General features: G+C 41.1%; 2 protein-coding genes across 3 annotated transcripts in view; both read left to right on the top strand.

Annotated features, from left to right (window-relative positions):
* Positions 1-18,363, top strand: part of TFAM (transcription factor A, mitochondrial) — a 24,586-nt gene extending 6,223 nt beyond the window's left edge. The window contains exons 4-10 of one of the 2 annotated variants that reach the window (XM_075130915.1): positions 4,219-4,368; positions 7,186-7,281; positions 9,499-9,555; positions 13,116-13,384; positions 15,378-15,518; positions 15,950-16,006; positions 16,289-18,363. In XM_075130915.1, coding sequence (XP_074987016.1) covers positions 4,219-4,368; positions 7,186-7,281; positions 9,499-9,555; positions 13,116-13,379 — 567 coding nt within the window. In that variant the 3' untranslated portion in view covers positions 13,380-13,384; positions 15,378-15,518; positions 15,950-16,006; positions 16,289-18,363. Of the gene's footprint in view, positions 1-4,218; positions 4,369-7,185; positions 7,282-9,498; positions 9,556-13,115; positions 14,595-15,377; positions 15,519-15,949; positions 16,007-16,288 lie in introns of both variants that reach the window. The other variant, XM_048857534.2, reaches the window with a different exon arrangement.
* DNAJC9 (DnaJ heat shock protein family (Hsp40) member C9) lies at positions 14,674-25,519 on the top strand. Its single transcript, XM_048857536.2, has 5 exons — positions 14,674-15,171; positions 15,378-15,518; positions 21,034-21,288; positions 22,381-22,467; positions 24,842-25,519. The coding sequence occupies exons 1-5, from the start codon at positions 14,992-14,994 to the stop codon at positions 24,959-24,961; spliced, it is 783 nt and encodes a 260-aa protein (XP_048713493.2). The 5' UTR covers positions 14,674-14,991; the 3' UTR covers positions 24,962-25,519.

Here is a 25,519-nt window from a genome sequence, read left to right as displayed (position 1 = left end):
TTGGTGGCCTCAGAGTGCGGCCACCAGCTCTTGCTGGTGGTTGCTCTCATATTTTTTTTCCCTAAAATACTTGATTAGCTTTAGGAAAAACAAATAAATATGCACATATACGTGTCCAAATCATTGTAATTTATTTTTGATAGCTAGTAAGTCTGCTGTGAAAAATGATGATAACAAACATACAAGTATCACTTTTCACGGCAGACTTACTCAGCCCTGGCAAGCCTTGGGACAAATTAAGCCCTGGATTGGCAGGGAGGAGGGGTGTTGGGGAGGCAGTGGGAGTCGGAGACAATGGGGTGTGTGGATGGCTGGGGGAGGAAGCGGGGGGCTGGAGCCTGCAGCCTTGTGTCCAGATCCCAAAGCCCCAGGGACGGGGGATGGAGCCTGAATCTGTGCAACTGGAACCTGGGGCCTGCTGCCACACAGCTGGAGCTCTGGGGTGGAGCCCGAAGCCCCGTTGCCAGAGCCTGCTGCCTTGCCTCCCCAGAGCTGAAGCCCAAAGTCTGAGCCCCACTGCCCCGGGGAAGGTGGGGAACTCACTGTCTGCCTGCTCCCCCAGCGTTATGCCCCAGGTGTCTCTGGAGGGCAGCAGTGGCCAACCCCTGCTGGCAGCCCTGCAACCAACACCAAGGCAGTGCATCCAAGAGAAACAAGGAGGGACAGCTACTTTGCCACTCTCTCCCCTACCCCCTACCATCACAGCCCTGGAGACTGGCCACAAGAAAAGCCTCTGGTGGCTGTATTTGAGAAACGCTGTTCTAAGAGCATGAGTGCTTGAGTTCGTGTTTCAGTGCCACAGTTAAGGCTGCCTTGTTATTCCTGCACCAAATGCACCTGTTTTGCAGTGTGGTGTTTATTTTCTTTGGTTCTGTCCTTCTCTCAGCAAATTGCAAACTTCCTTCCACCCCAGTAAGCCCACCAGGGCAGCTTCACCACCAAAGCACTCTATGCCACCACAAGCAAAACCAATGACTTCACTGAGCATGAGCTTCTCAGTGCTCTTGGACCTCTGTACTCCACTTTTGTAACGAGCTTCTGCTCATTGGATAAGGCAGAGCATCTTTATGAGAGGCTGAGCCTGGAGGTGCCAGGAGAGGGCCAATAACCTCTTGATATACCTCTTTTGAAACCCTGGCTCCATGAAGGTCTCTGTCAAGACCTGTTTAGATTTTTGCTTTACTCTCATGTGCTTGAAGTGGAAAGGAGATGGTGATGTCCTTGTTAATCTGGGTCAATCATTCTTGGTCCTTCTCAAAGCCCGCAATCTTGACTTCAAGGCGTTCCCTTTGCTGTGCAGCAGCAGATATAGGAACTCTTGTGATGGTTGGAGAGCTTTTGCGCAGAGGTTAATGTGTCCTAACTCAGACCTCTAATGTCAGAGCTCTCAGCACAGAGGCTCTAGCGGCCTTTGCGTCTTGCACGAGGGCTGCTATTTGCCCTTGGAAGGTTGAAGTACTTACTTGATGCCAAATAATTCCCTACTACAGAAGAATGCTATGACAGCAACTCACAGGGGAAGATTTAACCTTCCCCTAGGTTTTACAAAAGCTGTCCAAATGGCTGATTTTTTTTTTCCCTGTTGAAATCATTCCAGGAATCTAAAGAGCTTCAGTTGAGATATGTGGGCTTGAAACACTTGTCCCATAGGTTGGCTTTGCCTTTCATCGACTGGCCCATATTGTATAAACAAGACTTCCCCAGAAATCTGTACTTGTGCTGATGTTCTTAGTGTATATACAGCTGATCAGCCGCCCACCTCGGCAACCAAGTTCACATATGCTGATGACATCTGCTTGGCAGTAGCCAGAAAGGAGCTCTGAGGAACTGGAGTCCTGCCTGTCATCTGACCTTGACATCTGGTCAGGTATTTTTCAAAGTGGTGACTTAAACTAAACACAATAAAGACAGCGTCATCTCATTTCCATCTTGCCTACTGGTTATCTCATCAATAGCCGCAGGCCTTTCTGAACAATCAGCTGATTTTTTTTTTTTTTTACCATACCCTACTTATTTGGGGTTACAGCTAAACTGTTCTCTGTGTCCTTTTGACAACATTGAGAAGACACACTAAAATTCAGTTGAAATTTGCACTCCTCCACAGGCTTGCTAGCAGCTCATAGGGCGCTAGTGCTCACAAGGTGCTAATTATTGCACCTGCCAAATACTGTGCGGCAGCATGGGGCTCCAGTCATCAGTATGTCACACTGGTCTCAACGATCAGCTTTGCTCTTCAAATCATCACCGGTGTGACCCTGACAGCTCCAGCCTCCAACTTCCCAGTCCTGGCTGGCATTGCTCTTCCAACAATTAGGCGTGAAGGCAGGGCCCTGGCCACATTGACTGTCAAGACAGCTTACTTCACAATTTTGTCTCAAAACCACATAAGAAAGCCAGCTAAAGTCAAGCTGCCTCTTTTCTGAAATAGTTTGCCTCTTAGGCAATACATTAGACACAACCTTTCTAAGGAACAGGAGCAACAGATGATGTAGGACTATATTTTGGATCGATGCTTTTCTTGTCAGGTAGTCAACTCAGATCTACATTCTCTAGTCTCTCCTGATCAGCTCCTCCGTGGCCCTCAGAACAACCATATGATCCTTCTTTGTTACAATAGGATACCTTGTGGTCATGGGCAGTTTAACCTACATCTTTACTACTGGGGTTTCTCCACCTCCTTGTCCTGCCCCTGTGGAGCTCAAAAGCACAGTGTGCTAGGCTGTTACCATCTTGATGGTGAATAGATGCACTTGACTTTTCCAGATGCTGCTGCTGTAATAGTTGTTACATCACTTACCAAACATCTAATTTGTTTGTATTTGTGCCATGAGAAGCTATAATGTCAGAACACGAACTGGCCTAAAATAGATTGCTCACACGACTGCGCCAGGCTTGAAGGTTGATTGAAAGTATGTACTTCTGGGGGATGCTGCTAGTTAAATTTCTCACCCTCTCCAGGAGAATGGGGAAGTGGTCATTATTAGCGGGAAGATTGTATTGCTGCGCACACTACTGAAATCCTCACAAACAACTTCAGTGAAATCTTTAATTTTTCATTACTTTGGTATCCTTTTGATACTGAAATTGGGATGTGAGAGGAGGGAATAGGATGGTATTTAGGGGAAATCAGGAGAGTAACTCCTCAGCTGTTCTTGAGCTTGCATGCAGCCAGCTTGACAAGTGACAGAGCTAGTGTGCTCTGAGTTGTTACACCTGTCTCTGAAGGCCAGTCAGGAGCATTCAGAGATATTAGGAGGCCCATCACTGGTGTAGTTGCTGCATTAGCACTTAAGTAATGGAATATGACATAATGATAGTTAACACATTAGTTAGATTTTCAATCCAAATGATGGTGTAAATGGTATGTACCATTGATACAGTTGCTGTGAATGCATAGGATACATGCATGGCAGAGGGTCTAAAGATTAGTTATATCGAATTACTCTTGTGTAGATCATGAGGTTACTTCATCCTGAAGACTAACTCCCATGGATTATGTCCCCCCTGGAAAAGGAGGGGCAGGACAAAGATATGGGGCTGTTACACATGGGAGGTGAGGGCTCATGTTACAAGAACTCTTCTTTGCTAGAGATGATGTGCATCTCTGCTGCACTGATTATTTCTAGGGACTCTGTGAAGCCTGATGATTCTGTTTACTGCATGGCAGGCCAACAGCTGTATCCTGCTATAGCCTGCATGGTTTGGAAGGATGTTTGATCTTTAGAATGTTTTAAAGCAGTGGTTCTCAACCAGGGGTACTCATATTCTTGGGGGTATGCAGAGGTCTTCCAGGGGATATATAAGTTCATCTAGATATTTGTGTTTTTGTATGACAGACTACATAAAAAGCATTAATGAAGTCAGTACAAACTAAAATTTCATAGACAATGACTTGTTTATACTGCTCTATACACTGAAATGTAAGTACAGTATTTATATTCCAGTTGATTAATTTTATAATTATATGGTAAAAATGAGACAGTAAGCAATTTTTCAATAATAGTATGCTGGGTCACTTGTATTTTTATGTCTGATTTTGTAAGCAAGTAGTTTTTAAGTGAGGTGAAATTTGGGGATACGCAAAACAAATAGGACTCCTGAAAGGGGTACAGTTGTCTGGAGAGGTTGAGAGTCACTGTTTTAAAAGTAGAATGTTTAGCTGAAATTGTCAGTTATGTTTGCTTTCTTTGGTTGTTTTCATGGTTTTTGTGCTTATAGACATATGAAGCAGCTGCAAAGGTAGAGAGGCAAGCATACAAAGAAGAGCTGGCCATATACAAAGCACAGTTAAGTCCAGCCCAGATAGTAGCTTTGAAAGAAGAAAGGAGACAAAAACGGGCAAAAAGAAAAGCAATGAGGAAAAAGAGGGTAAGTACTCAAAATGTGATTTCATTTTCACTTTTAAGGTAACTTAAATGTATTAATCTGGTTGTTTCAAATGGTTATTAGACATGGACCATGATTACAATGCAAGGCTAGAAATAATGTTTTAAAGGAATGCTGTCAGGTTAAAAATCGTACTTAAATCATTACTGATGTTTCCCATAATAGTTGGGTTTATTAATTGATTACTTTATTTAATTTGCTTCTCACTATGTTATACTTTTTTCCATTTCACTTAACTAAGACCATGAAAGTAGACCAGCCAGTTTCACCTTCTGGTGCATGAGAATCAGCACAGTCCTGCAATATTTGGTTGCAGATGCTGCGAAGCCACGTATTAATCCTGATTTGCCACCGCCTGGAACAGTCTCCCCTCTGCCAAGGGTAAAGATGGCAGATAATTCCAGCAAAAAGAACAAGTAACAGTGACTAGGTAGCAAGTGCTCTGCTCCAGTTATTTCTCATATGGACGGTGTCCTGGAGGAGGCCTGTCAGGAGGAATCAGCAACACCGGAGGTGTCCTGGAAATAGCTTTCCATGAACATTCAGTCCACCAGCCCCTGAATTTGGCAGCTCCAGGATGTCATCCAGTTGATTAAGCCTCCCCAAAACCATTGTAGCCACCAACACCTATACTAGATAGGGGTAGTAAGCTTGGCACTTCACGTGTCCTTTGTATCAGAATAAGAAATCCAGAATTAAGAAATGTAAATATTCTCCTTCCACTCCTTCTGTGATGGGTTCACCCTGGGGTGCCACCTGGAACTTGAGTACCACTGAGCCCCCAAACCCACCAGTCTGGGCTCCCTCTCTCACTGCACTGCTGTGACAAGCTGCATAGCCCTCCAGCCTACACTTTCACCAGCATTTATACAGGTAAGGGACACACCCAGCTGCAGTTACACACAGGCTCTCTAACCATCAGCTTCCCAGCCTGGGACCCCAGAGCAGTACCATCCTGCCCTGGTCAATTCTGGCCAGTATATGGGTTTAATATCTGATCTGCCTCTCCCTCAATATGAAGAGAACAGTGCATGCTTGGTTACCATAAGTAGAGATATTCCCTAAGCACTCCAGTGAAAGCTCACTGGTTTAGATTAAAATAAAAACAAGTTTTTATTAACTACAAATGGTTTAGATTTATTAGGTTATTAAATTTTTAAGTGATTATAAGGGATAGCAAACAGATCAAAGCAGATTGCCTAGCAAATAAACAAAAAACGCACACAAAGCTTTATATACTAGATAGGTTATGAATGAGCAGATTCTCACCCTAAGAGATGATACAAGCAGGCTGCAGATTCTTAAGGGGCAAGATGCACTTGGTTTACAGCTTGGAATCCCCAGCTGTTTCATACACAGGCTAGAAATCCCTTTAGTCTAGCACTTCTCCCAGTTCAGTCTTTGATCCTCAGGTGTTTCCAGGAGTCTTCTTGTGTGGGGAGTGAAGAACCACAGATGATGTTACTCCCTGCCATGTATAGCTTTAGCATATGGCGGGAACCCTTCGTTTCAAAACTTGGTTCCCAGACCAGTTTGTGGAAAAATACTGACATCCCAAGATGGAATCCAGAATCCTGTGACCTGGTCACATGTCCTTGTAGAGTCATAGCAGCCATTACTTACAGGCTGTTAGGAGTGTTCTCAGGAAGGCTCACCAGGTGGGAGATAAGCTTCTCTGAAGGCCTATTTTTTTTCCCTAATGGCTCATTGCCCTGAATATGCCCTTCCCAATGACCTATCTAGACTGAAAGCATCTTGTCTAGTGGGCATCACCCAGGTGTAGCTACATTTGAAATACAGATACACGGTCAATATTCATAACTTCAGATACAAAAATGATACATGCCTACAAATAGGATAATCCTATTCAGCAAATCCTAACTTTTCCAATGACACCTCACATGACTTATCTTGCATAAAATACATCATAATTATGCTATAATCATATAATATAATAATATTACTATGAAGAATACGGGGTGCCATGTGTCACCTTCATCTTCCCCTGAAGAAGGGGCACTTTTGGATTTAAAACTACAGGTAATGGAAGAAACAGGAAAAGCTCTTTAAAGCAGACTGTTTTGGTGTAATGCTTTGCAATGTAGTCACCTCTCAGTATGAGTCCAGAGCCTGTCCAATGAGTGCAGGAAAATCCTGATCAGGAGTAAGGTGAAACTACCAAACAACTTCTCCATTGTCCTAAAGAAAGAGCTGTCTATCTTCCTCTAATCAATGCTTGAAAATATCATAAAATCACAACTGGAGCAATCCAACAAATAGAGGTTCCCAGGCAAGACCAGAAATTGTATGCTGTTTAATATCAAAGGCAAATTGTTAACCTGCTGAAGAGAAATGTGGCAGCCTTACTAATAAATTAACCACTCATTTTTGTTCAAGGAGTCCACTGATAGCCAAATAAAAATGACCCTCAGAAGAAACTGAGATGTTTAGTGCAGCCCTCCACACTTTGGTTCATGTAGCTAGTCATGATCCCTTCCTCCAGTGGGCTCAAATCTATCTTATTGTCTCAATCTGGGTTAAAGTATGAGTGGTTCACAAATGAAGACTAGTTTGGTGTTAGGGTAAACCTTAACGCTCTCTTGTCCCCAGTGCAATGCAATTTTGCATAAGAAATTGATCTTTTTGTAAAATGCTTCTTTTTTTTTTTTTAGTAAGTGTAAAATGGCCAATAAAAAGCTAATGATATAATCAGCTTTGCTAAAATGAATTGAAACAAATATATTCAATGGGTTCACTCATTCACAGAAAAATAACTTCTACCTTCTTACAATTTTTTAGGAATTAACAGTGCTTGGAAAGCCTAAAAGACCTCGTACTGGCTTTAACATTTTTATGTCTGAACACTTCCAAGAAGCTAAGGGAGTTTCAGTTCAGGTAAACAAGACAAAATTGGTTAATTTTAGATTTCTTCATTGTTAAAATGACCATCTTCCAAAATTTGTTACATTCAGAAAATGTGTTCTAGCTTCTCTTATAGGTAACAATTCAAATAGTTCAGTATTTCTGGATCTTCCTTTGCTAGGCAGAAGTTGGAATTTTTAGGGCATGGTTGAACACTTGCTGTTAATTGCTTGCTATCCAAACTGAGCCACTCAATGGATGCATAGACTTAATACATCAGAAAGTCTTGCAGTACTGTATACACTCTGAAGACTTAGGGCTTGTCTACACTTACATTTTATAGCACTCTAACTTGCTGGCTCATGGGTGTGAAAAATCACCCCCCTGAGCACAGCAGGTCTGAGCGCTTTAAAGCACTAGTGTAGACAGGCTCCAAGCTAATCCCCTCGTGGAGGTGGATGTGCTGAGAGAGCTTCTTCAAAGTGCTGCTGCGGGAGTGTTCCCGCGACAGCATTTTGAAGTTTCCAGTGTAGCCATGTCCTTACTCCCTCTTATTCAGTAACTGGATAATTCCATCTTTCCCTGCCTCTTTCTTAGGTCTAAACACAAGGTTGCATCACTTTAATGAAGACCTTGTCTGCACAAGAAATTTGCACCAATTTAAATTCAGGTGTGAATTTAAACGGATTGGAGTAAATCAGTAAAAACCCTTGTGTGGACATGATGACTTTGGTTTAAGTGTGGCTTATTTTGGATTAGCTTCAGCCTATTCCAAATTGATTTAAACTATAAATAAGCCATACAGAAGGGTGCTCCAGTTTAACCAAATCAGCACTTGTCTATACAGTGGGATAATGCGTTCTACTGTGTGCGATTTCTAAAGCATGCTAATGTGTTGATTGGTCTATGTAGACCCTGCTAGTGTGCCATAAAGGTTCCCTAGTACACTTTAACATAGTACTGTTTCAAACAGCACTACCTGAAAGCACACCAGCAGGGTCTACAAATGCACACCTAATTAAAATAGATTCAGATCATGATTAAAGTTGATCTGACTGGATAGAAAACTGTTTAACCATGCTTAATATCAAGGCCACTAATTTCCCAGCAGAGTGGAAGGAACTCTTTGATATCCTGCAATTACATTTGATTATATGGAGGGAGGGGTCAGCAAGTGATGCAAGGCATTTCTCTTTGAGGTGGTCCATTCATATAATCAACCAGCTTATTCCCTAGAACTAAGATGATCAGGAATAGTAAATGTAAACTGTATGTCTCATGAAGGTATAGGTCAGTGGCTCTCAATCTTTCCAGACTACTGTATCCCTTTCAGGAGTCTGATTTGTTTTGCGTACCCCCAAGTTTCACCTCACTTAAAAACTAACTAGATGGACAACAACAGAAATATATAGATGATCCCCTTGGCAGACTACCCATAAGTCTGCTCATTCATGCTTGAACTTCTTAGTTAATTGGTTTTTGTTTCACTTTTGTATTGGAGCAGACTTTTAGCGATGGGGAAGTATCCACCTCCCAAAAAGTCAGACTATCACTTATGAGTGGTGTCTTCATTCTACCTTGTTTAGTCTCCTCTTCTTGCTCTCTGCTTACCTTCCTTGTACCCTCAATTTTCCATCTGTTTTCTAACATCTACCTATCTTCCAATTCAGCAAACACCTTCATCTTCTATCCTTACTTTCCCCCATAACCAATTGTATTCCTAGTTAGCTTCCTCATATTTACCCCTTCTGTCTTTCTTCCCACGTTTGCTCCCCCTGGCTCTAGTCCCCTTTCTGTGACGTTCTGGGTGCCCATGAGCAAGTCAATTCACCTCTATTTCTCTATCTGTAAAAAGGTCAAAATTACTAGTCCCAGTTTACCTGTTTCATGAAGACTTTGACAGTATTTGTAAAGTTCAAATAATATTTACAAACAGAGTGAAATTATCAAGGTGTCTAATTTGTAAAGTGCAGATAGCACTTCAGAGATTTTGGTCATTTTTGTGTTGATGCTTATTCATGAACTACAGTGTGTGCTGGTATTCTGTACTGGCACATACTGTTCCATCTCAAGCAGTGCACAACTTTCCATTTTAAGAGCAGGAAGAATGGTGGTTTTTACTGGAATCAAAGGTATTTAGCTGTCAACTAATTTTGCTTTAGGAGGACTTTAGTCCCTTTTAGTCTATACCCTTGAGAATCTCATGATCCAACCTTTTTACATGCGTTTAAGAGAGTTTGTATTTTGTAGGCAAAGATGAAGAATTTATTTGAAGAATGGCAAGATCTATCCAGTTCTCAAAAGCAGGTATGTGTCTAGCTTTTTGTGAAGCTCCAGTCCAGCTAAGTGTTGTCCAACTACAGAAGGACAGTTTAGTCATTCTGACTCCGGGACACTCTTGTAAATTCTAGTTACACCAACCTTTTATTATAGTAAAAAATGCACTTTAACTAAAGGATTTTATTTTCATTTATTTTATAAATTCTTGAAACCAATTACACTTCAAGCTGAAATGTCTCATATTGATTCTTAACACAACAGTGACCACTTTTTAAAAAATACTGATAACCTTTCATTAAGCAGTGGAATGGGTGGGTGCCATTGGGGAGGAATATTGATTCCTGAGTATGGAAGGAAAAAGCTTAATCAGTTAATTTTTTTTCAAATTAACTTCTTGCTTCCATAAATGAAATGAGATCTTTTAAAAAAACTTCAAACTAGTAATGGATTTGGTTCTTATGGGGAATGAGTCCTTTTGCTGTGTTTAATAGAAATTTTAAAATAACACTGTTATGTGCCTGGGAAAAATCTTACTTCATGTGTCTTTTTTTTGCTGTCTTTAACGGTGCACTGAGGTATGATGCTCCAGATCTGTGTTTAAGAATATTTGAAGCATTCCACATTAAAACAGTATAAAAACTAGGGCTGTTGATTAATCAGTTAACTCACGCGATTAACTAAAAAAAATTAATCACAATTAAAAAATTAATTGTGATCAGTTTTAATTGCACTGTTAAACAATAGAATACCAGTTGACATTTATTAAATTTTTTGTTTTTCTGCATTTTAACATATATTGTATTCTGTGTTGTAGTTGAAATCGAAGTGTATATTTTTTATTACAAATATTTGCACTGTGAAAATGATAAAGTATTTTTCAGTTCACCTCATACAAATAGTGTAGTGCAATCTCTGTTGTGGAAGTGCTACTTACAAATTTAGATTTTTTTTTTGTTACATATTTGCACTCAATAATAAAACAATGTCAAACTTCAGAGCCTACAAGTCCACCCATTCCTACTTCTTGTTCAGCCAATTGCTCAGACAAACAAGTTTGTTTACATTTACAGGAGATAATGCTGCCCTCTTCTTATTTACAGTGTCACCAGAAAGTGAGAACAGGCCATTCACATGGCACTTTTGTAGCCGGTATTGCAACGTATTTACATGCCAGATATGCCAAAATATTAATATGCCTCTTTATGCTTCAGTCAACATTCCAGAGGACATGCTTCCATGATGATGATGCTCGTTTTAAAAAAACAAAACAAAACAAAAAAATGCTTTAATTGTGACTGAATTCCTTTGGGGAGAATTCTATGTCCCTTGCTTTGTTTTACCCGCATTCTGACATATATTTCATGTTATAGCAGTCTCAGATGATGACCCAGGACATGTTGCTCATTTTAAGAACACTTTCACTCCAGATTTCACAAAACACAAAGAAGGTACCAGTGAGAGATTTCTAAAAAGAGCTATGGCACTCAACCCAAGGTTTAAGAATCTGAAGTGCCTTCCAAAATCTGAGAGAGACAGGATGTGGAGCATGCTTTCAGAAGTCTTAAAAGAGCAACACTTCAGTGCAGAAACTACAGAACCTGAACCACCAAAAAAGAAAATCAATCTTCTGCTGGTGGCATCTGACTCAAATAATGAAAATGAATATGCGTCAGTCCATACTGTTTTGGATTGTTATTGAGCAGAACCCATCATCAGCGTGGACACGTCCCCAAGAATGGTGGCTGAAGCATGAAGGGACATATAAATCTTTAGTGCATCTGGCAGGTAAATATCTTGCAATGCCAGTTACAAAAATGCTATGCGAATGGTCTGTTCTCACTTTCAGGTGATATGGTAAACAAGAAGCGGGCAGCATCATCTCCTGCAAATGTAAACTAACTTGTTTGTCTGAGCAATTGGCTGAACAAAAAGTAGGACTGAATGGACTTTGTTTCATTTTTGAACGCAGGTTTTTTACCTAATTCTATGTTTGTAAATTCAACTTTCATGATAAAGCGATTGCATTACAGTACTTGTATTAGGTGATTTGAAAAATACTATTTCTTTTGTTTTTTTACAGTGCAAATACTTGTAATCAAAAATAAATATAAAGCGGGCACCTTACTCTTTATATTCTGTTTTGGAATTGAAATCAATATATTTGAAAATGTAGAAAACATCCAAAAATATATAAATAAATAGTATTCTATTATTGTTTAATAGTGTGATTAATTTTTTTAATCGCTTGACAGCCCTAATAAAAACCCAATTGGCCTTTCTTAATCTTGACTTTCTTTTAAACCTGGCATTCCTTGTCCTGAATTTCCTCTGTCCAAATAATGTTTGTTTGAATGTGTAAGTGGAGCACACAGCTATTTATATTTCATACTCCTTTCTAGAGAGAGAATTGAGTTTGAAATTGGTTGTGCAGAAATATCTGTTTGGTTTCTCTTTCCAGCTGTAATCCTTATGTACCCCAGCTTCATCAAACTTGTACTCCAATGCAAAACCTTAATGACCTCAGAAATGGTAAGGCAGAATCATTTCCCAAATGCATGGAGTGTGACAGTCAGATGTGCTGATCTGTTGGCATAACTGATATAAAAGAATATGATCTTATTGTTAAGGTTTTGTGTTAAAGTGCAAATTTGAAGTTGAGGTCATGTATTGCTTTTTGGTTTTTGTTGGAAACAAAAGCCTTATGGAGTATTGGAGTACATTATCAAATCAATAGTTGAATGGAGAGAAATGCACAAGTCTTTCTACTTAACTTTTTATTTCCATTCTTCTCAAGTTCTGGATGGATGGAATTTGTCCTGTTGTAACCTTAACTGCCCCTAAACATAGTATTTCTTAGCTAATATTTACTTAGCAATGGGGAAAAGGGAGAGTTAAAGATTTTATCTGGAGGTCTAATGTGTCTGTGCAAAAAGGTAAAACGCTTCTCATGTACTCTCATAAGAAGACTTCATGCAAACAGAGTATATTATATTGTAAGCTCAAGATGGGGACTTGTCTGTCTGGGTAAAGCATCAGGCCATACAAACAGTTTTTCTAACATTTAAAATTGAAAAGGCAGTTTCTTCATTGAAGTATTAAGTCTGAAATCTCAACATGGTTTCACTGCTCATGAGTTTATTAGAGCATACAGCTAATGCTTTATCTGGTTTAGCTGAAATTGCTTAAAACATTCCAGAAGAGTAAATTTGCAAATTTTAAATATGCAATTGCCTGAATATTCTACCTCAACATAAGACCCTAGGATGGAGGGAAAATTGAAGGTGTAGGGAGCCTGAAGGTCTCAAGAAGCAGAAGAAATGACAGCTCTTAGGAAAGTGAAGGTAGAGGTTACTGAGGAATTTGAAATAGACTTTCTTATGTTGTTTAAAGAGATAAATAACTTACTATGCAGCAACTTATTATTGTTTTCATTTGTGAGTGAATTTGATTCTAAGAAACAGATGCTTCAAATTCTTGTGGAGCATTGGGAAGGGGAAAATGCCATGGGATTTGGCAGAATTTCCATTTCCAGTAACAGCCAGAATTTTACTTAAAGAAATATTGAAACATTTTAAATCATTTCTCAGACATATCTACAGCTTGCTGAAGATGACAAGGTTCGGTATGAAAATGAAATGAAGTCATGGGAGGAGCAAATGGTTGATGTTGGACGTGAAGATCTGATACGTTACAAAAACAGAAGACTCAAAAAGTCAAGAGTTGCAACAGAGAAGAAAACCGTAAAAAAGGTTATTTCAAAAAAGAGAGTTAAAACTATAAAGATTCAAAGAACTAAAGAGTCATCGCCCGAAGTTAAGGCAAAATTAAAAACAACAAGTTCTGAAGAATAAAGCTGGTAAATGTTTTATATTTAATTCCTTGATTGCCATGACTTTATTCTGCTTGTAAGTGTTAGTGCTAGTGCTAAGTGCATTGAATTTTTGGGGAAAAAATGATTGTTTATATAAGATATATTTAAGAAAAAATTGGGTAAGAGGGATTTGAATCTCTCTCAGAATTATCCAGAGAAATTATTTCTGCAGGTGTAACATAGTCTGTATAAACACAATCAACATTAATCAAGCTGTGAATACTTTTCATACTGACTGATCGTGATGGGGAAGAGCATTCTTGAGCCCACAATAATGCAGACAAGTGTTAGTTTTTGTAACTTATACAATATTTTAATGAAAGCAACCATAATCTACAATATTACCTTCTAGATGTTGTAACTAATTAGAAGGTGAAGCTTGAATTTACAACAGAGGTATGTTCTGTTCCCTCCCTAATGTTAACAGCGCATGCATTAGCTGGAAATAAATGTCTAGGTGTGTATTTTTGGTAATTTCAGTTCTTCTCTCAAAAATGTAAACTTCAGAATTATGTACACATTTAGTTTTATTACTTCCATATTCATCTGTGTACCACTTCCTATGTATCACACATCTATGCATACATTTAAGTTGCATAGAATAAAAAATCAGTGAGTTTTGTACAAAGTATTTTCCCTTGAGTTTTATGCCATTACTTCAAAAATCTGCAAAACACCATTTTGTCATTCAGTTTTGGGGCAGTTTCCAAGGGAAGCAATATACACTTTTTAAAAGTTATCAGCTGTTACAAAACAGTGCTTTCTGATAAATGTGGGTTTTGCCAAGTACTGATTGGTGTCTCTTGGAGCTTTCTCCTCCCCTTGCTGAAGTCAGCAGCAACACTCCAGGCCTCTAGAGAAGTTACCTTTTAGAAACAAAAACGCAAATTAAAAACACAAACTATTTTCTCTTTTATTTCCCAACGTGGTCCACAACTCAAGATTTTTTTAATTCTTGGGGTTGTCAATTTATCGCGGTGTTGTGAGCCTATAGTGCCCACCCTGTGCTTACGCTCCTGCCTCCAGCTGTTTAACTCCCAGTGCGCAATCACTTTCCCCCTGGACAGAGTCTGCGCATCGCTCCCCTCCCTTTAGCCCCCGGCCCCAGAGCAGCGCGGAAGACGCTGTCATTAGGTCTGAGGCCTGGCTTCCGCAGATGGGACCGAGCATGCTCAGTAACAGCCGCGAGACAAAAGTGCGTCAGGCAGCGGAAGCGCGGCCCCAATGTAGGATCACACCGGCCCGGTGCTGCGGCCCGCAACGCCTCGCTGAGTCTTGGGAGGAGGCACAGGGCAGGGACACGTGGGCAGCGGCCAGTCCCGCTTCCTGCGGGGAAGTCCCAGGGACGGCCAGTCCCTGCGAGCGGCCCGCCCGCCGTTCCAACGCGAAACCTCCTGCGGACGGGGCCGTAGCCGCAACAGCTAAAGGCTGCGGGATTTAGTTGCTCTGCCTGCCTCAACTGCGCGTCTTTGCGGCAGTTCCAGGCCTGGCCGTAAAGCAGCGCGGGTCGCAGACGTGGCGCGCGCGCGCTAAACTCGGCCCGCGAAACGCCGAAGCTAGTCGCGCGGCGCGAAGGAGGCGCCAGCGGCGGGATGGGGCTGCTGGAGCAGTGCGAGGCGGCGTTCGGCGCCGCCGACCTCTATCAAGTGCTGGGCGTCAGACGGGAGGCCGCGGGGGACGAGATCCGCCGCGGCTACCACAGGGTCTCGCTGCAGGTCCATCCGGACCGCGCGGCCCCGGACCGCAAGGAGGAGGCGACCCGGCGCTTCCAGGTGAGCTGCGGCGCAGCCGGAGCTCGGCGGGCGCAGCGCCTGGGGCGCCGCAGGGTCGCAGCGGCTTGTGAGCGGCGTCCTGAATCCCCCGCAGCAAAGGCTGCTTCTGTTGGCGGCCGAGTGGGAGGGGGAGACTGAGCCGCGAGAAGGGGAGCGCGCCGCTGCTTGGAGCGACTCGTTGCGGAGGGTGACGGTTGTTTCCTCAGCTCCTAGGCAAGGTGTACGCGGTACTGAGCGACCAGGACCAGCGGGCGCTGTACGACGAGCAGGGGATTGTAGATGAGGAGTCAGACGCACTGAGCCGGGACCGCAACTGGGAGGAATACTGGAGACTGCTCTTCAAGAAGGTAGGGGCTGTCGGAGTGAGCCAGGGGAATTCTCAGCACTGCTACTGGGGGAGTCCCAGATCTAGTGCTCCTAGGAGGGAGGATGTGTCGGGAATTGCTAGATAATGGTCTCTGTAGCTGGTGCATGCTCGAAAAGTGCTGCAGCCCTGGTTAAGGGGAACTTGTTTTCTTTCTAGCTATCTACCATATCTGCTCTAGTGTTGTAAAGCGCTGGGCAGTTGCTAATTCTATTGCTCTACCATTCTCTCACTAGAAGGGAAAACCTATAATGGCAGCAGGCCGTAAAAGAGACACAGTTTGGGACTATTTTAATGACGTTCCTCTACCTGTGGGTAAGACAGGCATATGTGCAAAATGCAAACAGTGCAACAAACAAATGCAAAGCCTGGTTGGCTGAATGAAACAACATCATGAGAAGTGTTCCTTCTCAGGAGGAGGCTGTGCTGAAGATGATGAAAGGAACATGTCTGAACATTCAGGATCTTCAGGTTGGTAAACTTTTTTATTTCATACTCCTTTCTAAAGGGCTGCCTGTCTTCCTTCTGGGCTATTCTTGAATTCTCATGTTAGAGCAAAAAAATATAGTTGTTAGTTGAGAAGGTACTATCATTTTAGATGCAGTTGTGATAAAAAATAAATAGTTGAAATAGGCAGATCTTCCTTTTACAATTTCACCTTTAAAGTAGTGCTTGGTGTCAGTGGATGCAATGAGTAATATTAAGTGATCAGTATGGGAATAATAAATAACTGCATTGACTTATTTTGTTTAGGAGAATCCACCCTCAACATACAGGATTCTGAAGACTATCCACCTTCAAGATCACCATCATTTTCTATAGTTTCAGTTATCTGCCAATGATATTGTTTCAGTTCCATCATGTATGTCACATAGCTGCAGTATATCACCTGTAGTAAAAAAGAAAAAAAAACCTCCATCGTCCAGAAACAACCATAGATAAATTTGTGATAAAAACCAGCAGATTACAAAAAGAGCTAATTGATGAAAAAATTGCCCGGTTTGTTTATGCAACAAACTCTCCTTTCCGTATGATTGAGAACCCACACTTCATTAACATGGTGCAGTCATTAAGACCAAGATACAGTCCACCCAACAGAGCAGATGTCACAGGCAAATTGCTGGATAAAGTGTATGAAAGAGAAATTGAGCAGTGTGCAACAGGACTAGAGGGTGAAATTGTTAACCTGAGTCTTGATGGGTGGAGCAATGTCCACAATGATCCTGTTGTATGTGCTTGTGTGACAACAGAAGAAGGGAATGTCTTCCTTACAGAAACAATTGATACATCAGGAAATGCACAAACAGCAGAAAACTTACAAGAAGTAGCAGTAAAATCTATAATAAACTGAAAAAAAATTCAAATGTCTAGTATGCAGCTTGGTCACAGACAATGTTGCCAATGTATCCAAGATGAGAAGAAATTTAGAAGAGAGTGAAGAGATTCCGAAGCTAATAACATACGGTTGCAGTGCTCATTTGATGCACCTCCTAGCCAAAGACTTCAGTGTTCCAGAAAGAAAGGCTAATGTTTTTGAAATTGCAGAATACTTCCGTAACAACCACTTTGCAGTAGCTGCTCTGAAAAAAGCGGGAGGAACCAAGCTAACTCTCCCACAAGACGTGCGGTGGAACTCAGTAGTGGACTGTTTTGAGCACTATATCAAGAACTGGCCTAATCTGATGACAGTTTGTGAACAAAATAGTGAAAAAATAGATGGCATTTTACAGCCAAAGTTCTCAACATTGGGCTTAAAAGAAATGTTGAAGACATGCTGAGTATGCTGAAGCCTATTTCTGTAGTTTTGAACAAAATGCAGGGAAATAGCTGTTTTATTGCTGATGCTGTTGAAATTTGGAAGGAACTGAGTGAGATCTTAAAAAGAGAAATATGCAATGACAGAGTTAAATTACAAGCATTAAAAAAAAGAATGGGACAAGCACTATCTCCAGCTCACTTTCTTGCAAATATTCTCAATACTCGGTACCAGGGTCAAACCTTAACGGCTGAAGAAGAGGAGGTGGCTATGACATGGACATCCAGCAATCATCCCTCCATAATGCCAGCTATAATAAACTTCAGAGCTAAGGGTGAACCATTCAAGAAATATATGTTTGATGATGATGATTTAAAGAAAGTCACACCAGTGAACTGGTGGAAGTCACTTAAGCACTTGGATTCAGAGACCGTTGAAGTGATAATCTCACTTTTAACAGCAGTGGCTTCTTCTGCTGGTGTAGAAAGAATATTTTCTTCCTTTGGACTAATTCATTCCAAATTGAGAAATCGTTTGGGACCTGAAAAAGTAGGAAAGCTTGTTTTTTCTTTTGCAGATTATGAACAAACAGGAAAATGAAGGTGAAGATGACTGAGTTAGCTGCAGAAGCCAATATTTTAAGTTTCTCATGTTGACCTGGCTGACATAGTCGATTTAATTTTTTTAATAAATATTTAACTATTTTAGTTCAAAACAATTTTAACAAAAACAAACCTGATTTAAAAGAACTAAATTCAAAAATTCGTATGTTTGTTTTGTTAAAATATTATATATTTGCAGTTGAAGAAAAAAATCCAGAATACAGAATGTTGTTGTTAAAACAATTTAAATGTCTGTCTGGTGGTGATTTCCTCCTAATACAGCATGGCAAGAAAACCCTCCAAATATTAGTGACTAACCTGTTGAACTGGAGATAGTTCACCTCCCAATGACTTCATAAATATCTGTTTCAATCACCTTTGATAAATGAAATAACCAAACAATCATTCATTTTCTGATATAGCTGTAAAACTAATCTGAAAAGTCTTCAAAATAAATCACTTTAAAAATGTGTAGTGTGTACCTTATAAAAATGAAACCTACATCTATCTCTGAGTTGTGAAGAATATGTATTAAGGTTAACAGCCAACAAGAACGCACTTTTATGTAGAAATCCATGATTAAATCGAGCCTTCCTGACTAGTGATTTAAATCAAATCCACCCTGCTCTAGCTGAATTAAAACATGTCACTGATCACTTGGGTATATGTTCATCTACCTCAATAAAATGCTTCAGGTGTAAAACAAGAGCAAAGTGATGGTTAGGGCTCTAGAAGAAGATAGTGGGCAGAAAACTTTCCGTTGGCTTTACATAGGCTCACTAGATTGCCTTCACCAAGGCTCAGACAACAGTGGCTTACTGCAATGAGCTTACCGTGTGCTTTGCCCCAAATTTGATCAAAGGAGAGGGTAAACACACAGTCTTCTCTCAGGCATCCTTGATAATACTAGTTATTTCAATGGGCTTTTATCATGAGATGCTGGTGATGCAAAAGTCAGTTGTAGTTAAATTCCTTCTGGAGATAGCCTGGAGGCTGATGCTCTTTATTTGTTCTCTTCAACTTGAATGTGTAGTTGATTTTAAGGGGAGCAGTGGGGGCAAAAAATCTAACTGGCTTCAAGACTCAGTTTGATAAGTTTATGGAGTGGATGGTATGATGGGACAGCCTACAGTGGCATGTGGCCCATTGGCGACTGCCAGTAGCAAAAATACCCATTGGCCAGAGATGGGATGCTAGATGGGGAGGTCTCTGAGTTACTGCAGATAATTCTTTCCCAGGTATCTGCCTGGTGCGTCTTGCCCACGTGCTCAGGGTCTAACTGAAACCCATATTTGGGGTCAGGAAGGAGTTTTACACCAGGTCAGATTGGCAGAGACCTTGGGGGTTATCACCTTCCTTTGCAGCATGGGACATGGGTCACTTGCAGGTTTAAACTAGTGTAAACGGTGAATTCTTTGTAACTTTGTCTTTAAACCATGATTTGAGGAATTCAGTAACTCAGCCAGAAGTTGTGGGTCTATTACAGGATTGGTGGGTGAGGTTCTGTGGCCTGCAATGTGCAGGAGGTCAGGCTAAAATAAACTATGTATTACTTGGTAAGAATAACCAGGCTGGGCTTACAGCCCAGGCTGTTTCCCGGGGTGGAAGGTGGGGGCTCCAGTTGTGAGCCCAGTGGCTGGCTGATAGCTTGGGGCAGGAGGGAAGGTGTGGGCCCAGGTTGGGCTCAGTTTCACAGTATGGAGCCTACCAGCAATGCAATTGTCATTTTTGTCAGTTTCAGGGCTCCAGATGTGAGCCCCAGCACTGCTGCTCTGAGTCCAGGCAGCCGTGAAACTGACAAGAATCTCAGCCAACAGCTGATGTAAGTAATGCAGTGTCTACGCCAGGGGTGGACAAACTACAGCCTGCGGGGCAGATGTGGCCTGCGAGCCATTTTAAGCCAGCCCGCGAGCTTCTGCTGGGGCACTGAGTCGGGGGCCACACCACGTGGTTCAGTCCCACTTCGGTGCTCCAGCCAGGACGGGGGCCATACCACATGACTCCCAGAAGCCATGGCATGGCCCCGCTCCGAGGGTCAGGGTCAGCTCCATGCCTAGGAGCTGGAGAAAGGACATGCCACTGCTTCCGGGAGCCACTTGAGGTAAGCACCGCTTGGAGCCCGCACCCCTGAGGCTTTCCCCACGCCCCTGCCCCAGCCCTGATCCCCCTCCCACTCTTCAAACCCCTCGATTCCAGCATGGAGCACCCTCCTGCACCCCAAACCTCTCATCCTCAGCCCCACCCCAGAGCCTGCACCCACAGTCGGAACCTGCACCTCTTCCCGGACCCCAGCCCTGATCCCCCTCCAAACCCCTCGGTCCCAGCCCAGAGCATCCTCCTAATCCCAAACTCCTCAGCCCCACCCCAGAGCCTGCACCCCCAACCAGAGCCCTCCCTCCCTCACCCCAACCTCAATTTTGTGAGCATACAATTTCTATTCCCTGATGTGGCCCTCAGGTCTACACGGACACTGTGTTGCCCTAACCTCGTGGAGATGCAGTTGTTATGTCGGTGTAGCAGGCCACTTACTTCAGTGGAAGCAGCATTCTATTGTAGATACAGACATAATTAGGTCGATGTCAGCTGCCTTACATGGACCTAAGTCTGTAGTGTAGACCAAGCCTCAGTGCCTTAGGGTATGTCTACACTTAAAACATTACAGCAGCAGAGCTGCAGCACTTCATTGCCGATCGCATTCCACAAGAGTAATGAAGGCCTCCTTTATGTGCCTTCAGCGTATTCCTATTGTAGAAATTTGCAAAGCTGCTACGTGGACCTTTTATTTATATGTTTACAAAGCATGATGCTTTACACCTAGCATCCCAATAGGATGCTCAGTTTATTAGAGCAGTATTTCAGTCCCTGTTTAATCAGAACTCCACGTCCCACTTTCTTCAGATAATAGCACTGCTTTTCAAATTGTCCCATGAGTTTGAATGGGTAGAGTCCTTCCTAAAGAACTCCCATTACTGGCGAATAACTTTCATTTCCCTTTTTAGAATAATTTTAACATCAAATTTTGGGCTGGAAAACTTGAACGTGTCTCTAAATTTCTTTTCTAATCGGACTTTGAGAATTTGCCTTCTGTGGTAAATAAATCTTGTAATTCATGATGTTTTACTTAATTTTTAAAATTTCAGATCACCATAAAAGATATTGAAGACTTTGAAAAGAAGTACAAAGGTTCAGAAGAAGAGCTGGCTGACGTTAAAGCAGCATATAAAGATTTCAAGGGAGACATAGACAAAATTATGGAATCTGTGCTGTGTGTTGATTATACAGATGAGCCAAGAATAAGGAAGATTATACAACAAGCCATTGACTCTGGAGAAGTTCCATCCTACAAAGTCTTTGTAAGAGAGTCTAAGCAAAAAATGAATGCAAGGAAAAGGAGGGTATGTTACTGCACATGCAAGAGGTCAAAGGGGAAAATTATTCAATATTTACACTTGGCAGGAAGTATTCTTTTCAAATCCATGTAAACTGTGCCTCACTTTACTTACAAATTCTCTACCCATTGGAAAAACATAGGATGAGTTTTATAAAGACAGAACTGAGACACCATCATGAATTGCTGGACTTAAAGTTTGAATCTGAGTCTAGAAACTTTCTATTTTGTCTTTTCAACAGTAACTAAGGCTTTGTCTACACTAGCACTTTTGTTTGCAAAACTTTTGTCACTCAGAGGTGTGGAAAAAAACCAACCCCTGATTGACATAAGTTTCATCAACAAAAGCGCCAGTGTGGACAGCACTGTGTTGGCAGGAGATGTTCTCCTGCTGACATAACTATTGCCAGTCATTGGGGGGTGGTTTAATTATGCCGGCAGGAGAGCTCTCTCCCACCAGCGTAGAGTGGCTACACAGGCGACCTTACAGTGGTGCAGTGCAGCTGTGCCGCTGTAAGGTCTGTAGTGTAGATACAGCCTTAGTTTTTCAAATATCATGTCATTTAATTGCAGTCTGTTTGCTGCTAAGGGTTTCAGTGCAATAATAGGCACTTGTATATTACTTTCTATTTACATTTCATCTGTTTGAATACCACACCCACTTTGCTAACAGCTTATCAAAGTTCAAAAATTGGAGCAGATCAGTGTCTCTTGACTGACCCAAATCTAACAGGACAATGTTAGGCCAAAAACTGACTTCTGGAATCCTACTATATATTTATTCTTTATACCAGACAGTTCATGCATCAATTTTATTGATAGTTGAATGATAAAAGTTGTTAAAATTCAGATGTGAAGAAGCAAAAACATGGTAGGATTTCCTAATAGCAGAACCAGTATTGGACATTTGTTTAATGCAGACAACACTTTAAGGCCAAACAACTTTGAACAAATATCTTTTTCCACTAGAGTTTTTTGCTACTTTGCTCCTCTGGTTTGTATTTAGACACAAAAGGAATTATTCAATGACTGTTGTAATAAAACTTTAATCAAATAACCTGCTGTTTGTTTTCGTCTAAGCAGCTAGTTACTATTTCAGGCTCAAGAAGAAGCTAAAGAGGCAGAAAAGACCAGGGAGGAACTCGGTCTTGGTGATGGGGAAGATGACTTGAAAGCACTAATTCAAGTAAGATTTGAGGATCTCTGTAGAGAAGGCATTTTTATGTCTTTGACTTCAGATAGTTGTTACCTTTTGGTGCCCAAATGCCAATAGGCTAATATGCTTACAGATTATTGCATATTGGGGGGAAAAAAAAATCTACTGGAGATTGGAATGAGTCCTAGTGTTGAATTTTATGCCTTTCATTTAGTCTTCAGAAGGCTCTGATTAACACTGAATATGATGCAAAATTTTATTTAATAAATTCACTTACACTAAGATAACCTGGTTCACTGTAGTTATACTTATTCTGGTCCCAAATAAACCATGAAAGTTTAGATTAGGAACCTAGAAATTGCTGTACTAAATAGATACTACAGTAAAGGAGCCATTGATGTGTTTGCAGTCCTTGATGGGTGTAGACAGGAATGTTCTTCATTGGCTTCGTTCTTTACTCCCTGAAAGATTTCACAGGTCATGTGGTGGTAGTCTGCCCTGAGGTCTCTATCCTGTTGGGGACCATAAGGAACTAGTCTGTCATCCCTTATTCAATGTGCATGTGAGGCCACTCGCTAGTGAGATGTGTCGAAGTGTTCTCATGCTGATAACACCTACCTTTATATAGGTAGCTTGTCCATCCCAGAGCATGTTGTCAAGTAGGCAAATTTGGGCTCTGAGTAAGGGCAAGAAAGCTAAGTTTGAATCCTGAGAATATTAGCGATTATGAAGTTTGAAAGATGCTAACTCTGTAGTTAGCAGAGATTTTATAATTTCCTCCGATTACAAATGAAGGCCAGACATCCTCACAGGTCATATCTTGAGGGATGTAGTTAAATTCTCAGCTGTTTTTAAAGGACAAAAGAGCATCTACAACCAAGTTGGCTTTTTACTATCTGTGTCTGGCCAGGAGCTTGCATTCTTTTTTTTTTTTTTCTGAGGTGGACCATGCTGCTATGATCTGTGCTTCCGTCTCCTGTAGGTAGGACAGCTACAGTGCAGTCTACATGAGGTTGCACCTTAAATTTATTTAAAATCTGAAGCTATGAAGAATGTAGTAACTTGATAGTTAAGTGAAGGGTCTTGCTGTGAACACATGATATCTGTACTCCCAGGAGCTTTAGTGGCTGCTTAATGTTTTCCAGGCGGAGTTTAAGGTATTGATTTTTACCTATAAAGTTAAGTGGCCTGCTTCTTGGAAGTGCTGAGCACCCACTAGTCCATTGAAGTCCAATGAGAACTGCATGCTCAGCCCCTTCGAAAAGCAAGCTGTAACTGACCTGAGATTTTTCTGTTTGAGGAATTGCGTTACTCCCCATGCCATACTGTCGCTGTTGAGGCTGATGGAGGTGCTTGAGTTTGACTTTGAGCTCCCTCTGTATATGTGAGCGCGCTTCTGACAAAGGGTGTTGCATGAAGAACCCTTGACTTTGGAATTCACTGCATCTGTTCTCCCTGCCTTGATCTGAAATAGCCTGAATCTGCTGATCTTCCCTGTATGCAGCAAGGCCCATCTGAATAGGCATTTAGCGAACACTGAGGTGGCTATGGGAGGGATGGTTTGCTTTGGAAGGGGATGTGAAGATGCTAATTTGAATTATGCTTGCTGATATGTTTGTAGGGGTGGAGGAGGAAATGTGCTGCTGTTTACGTTATATTTTTGAATTGTACCTATTTTAGTTAATGGCAAGGGAATCTCTTATGCTGTATTTGTATAAACAAATTAGATCCCTAGATCATTTTTCCTTTCCAGAATATAGTTCTGGTCTGTTACCTCCTTCTAGGAACCCGCGCTTATTGTCAATCAGTAAATATTTTTGTTGCCCTTTTGTAGCCTTGCTTAACATTTATTTTTAGATATTAGATTAAGGTGGACCACAGATTTTTACATAATTATAGGTTTCAGAGTAGCAGCCATATTAGTCTGTATCCGCAAAAAGAACAGGAGTACTTATGGCACCTTAGAGACTAATTACATTACTAATCATTACACATATTGAATCTATTTCCTTAAGTATCCTCACACCTTCTTGTCAACTGTCTAAATGGGCCATCTTGATCATCACTACAAAAGTTTTTTTCTCCTGCTGATAATAGCTCATCTTAACTAATTAGCCTCTCACAGTTTGTATGGTAACTTCCAGCTTATCTGTATGTGTGTATATATATATATCTTACTATAAGTTCCATTCTGTGAATCCGATGAAGTGGGCTGTAGCCCACGAAAGCTTATGGTCTAATAAATTTGTTAATCTCTAGGGTGCCACAAGTACTCCTGTTCTTTTTACATAATTGTAATACATCTTCCATATTCTCAACATCTTATTTAACTATACAGAGTATTCTAATGAAGTTGGATCTCACAATGACTTTTTGGTAAACAGATTTCTCATTCATTTTATAGAGCAGAAATAAAGATAGAAAAAAAGAAATAGATGACTTTCTGGCTCAGATGGAAGCAAAGTATGGAAACAATTCCAAAAAAGGAAGAAAGAAAACAGCACCCAAGAAGGCAAAGAAATAATTATCTATTGACTTTCTAGCCTTTGTCAATCCACAAATGAACACCTAAGTTCCAGTGAATCTCTGCAACCTTCCTGACTTCCAGTGTAGAGCACATGCGCATCGGTGCATTGTGGCTGGGAAGATATGATAGCAAGTGAGATGAAAACGAACTTTTTGGTGACACTATTTTAAATCTTCTTCTCCTAAATTTTAGTTAGGATTAAATAGGTTATTGGATTACCATTGTGCCCCAGATAAGGGTTGTAAATTTACTATTTGGATCTATGTCTTTCAAAATTTGAATTGTGGAAGCACATCAAAACCCATATGGTGAGATTGCTGGTGGCAAAACAATGTAACTTAACAGGATTGTCTTTAAAATGTTGGTCTGTGTGGCCTGTTACCTGAATATCTTCTTTTCTAGTTCTGTTCATGCTTACCAGTTTTTTCTGTAATACCCTGTTGCTCTTCTTATGGTCTTTGCACTTCTGATAAGCAGGGCAAGAGTTTTTCAAATATTTGTGGTTTTATTAAAGATATTTTTGAAAACTAGCTTTAATAAAAGTTTTTTGCAAAA

The sequence above is a fragment of the Caretta caretta genome, chromosome 7 (genome assembly GCF_965140235.1).
Source record: "Caretta caretta isolate rCarCar2 chromosome 7, rCarCar1.hap1, whole genome shotgun sequence".
In the NCBI taxonomy this organism is placed as follows: Eukaryota; Metazoa; Chordata; order Testudines; family Cheloniidae; genus Caretta; species Caretta caretta.
The sequence above is the reverse complement of the archived record's forward strand: the minus strand, read 5'-3'. Positions and strand labels throughout refer to the sequence as shown.

Coding starts and splice junctions, on each gene's coding strand:
- DNAJC9 (XM_048857536.2), top strand. CDS start 14,992: ATGGGGCTGCTGGAGCAGTGCGAGGCGGCGTTCGGCGCCGCCGACCTC. Junction 21,289..22,380: donor TGAATGCAAGGAAAAGGAGG/GTATGTTACTGC, acceptor TTACTATTTCAG/GCTCAAGAAGAAGCTAAAGA. Junction 22,468..24,841: donor ACTTGAAAGCACTAATTCAA/GTAAGATTTGAG, acceptor TTCATTTTATAG/AGCAGAAATAAAGATAGAAA.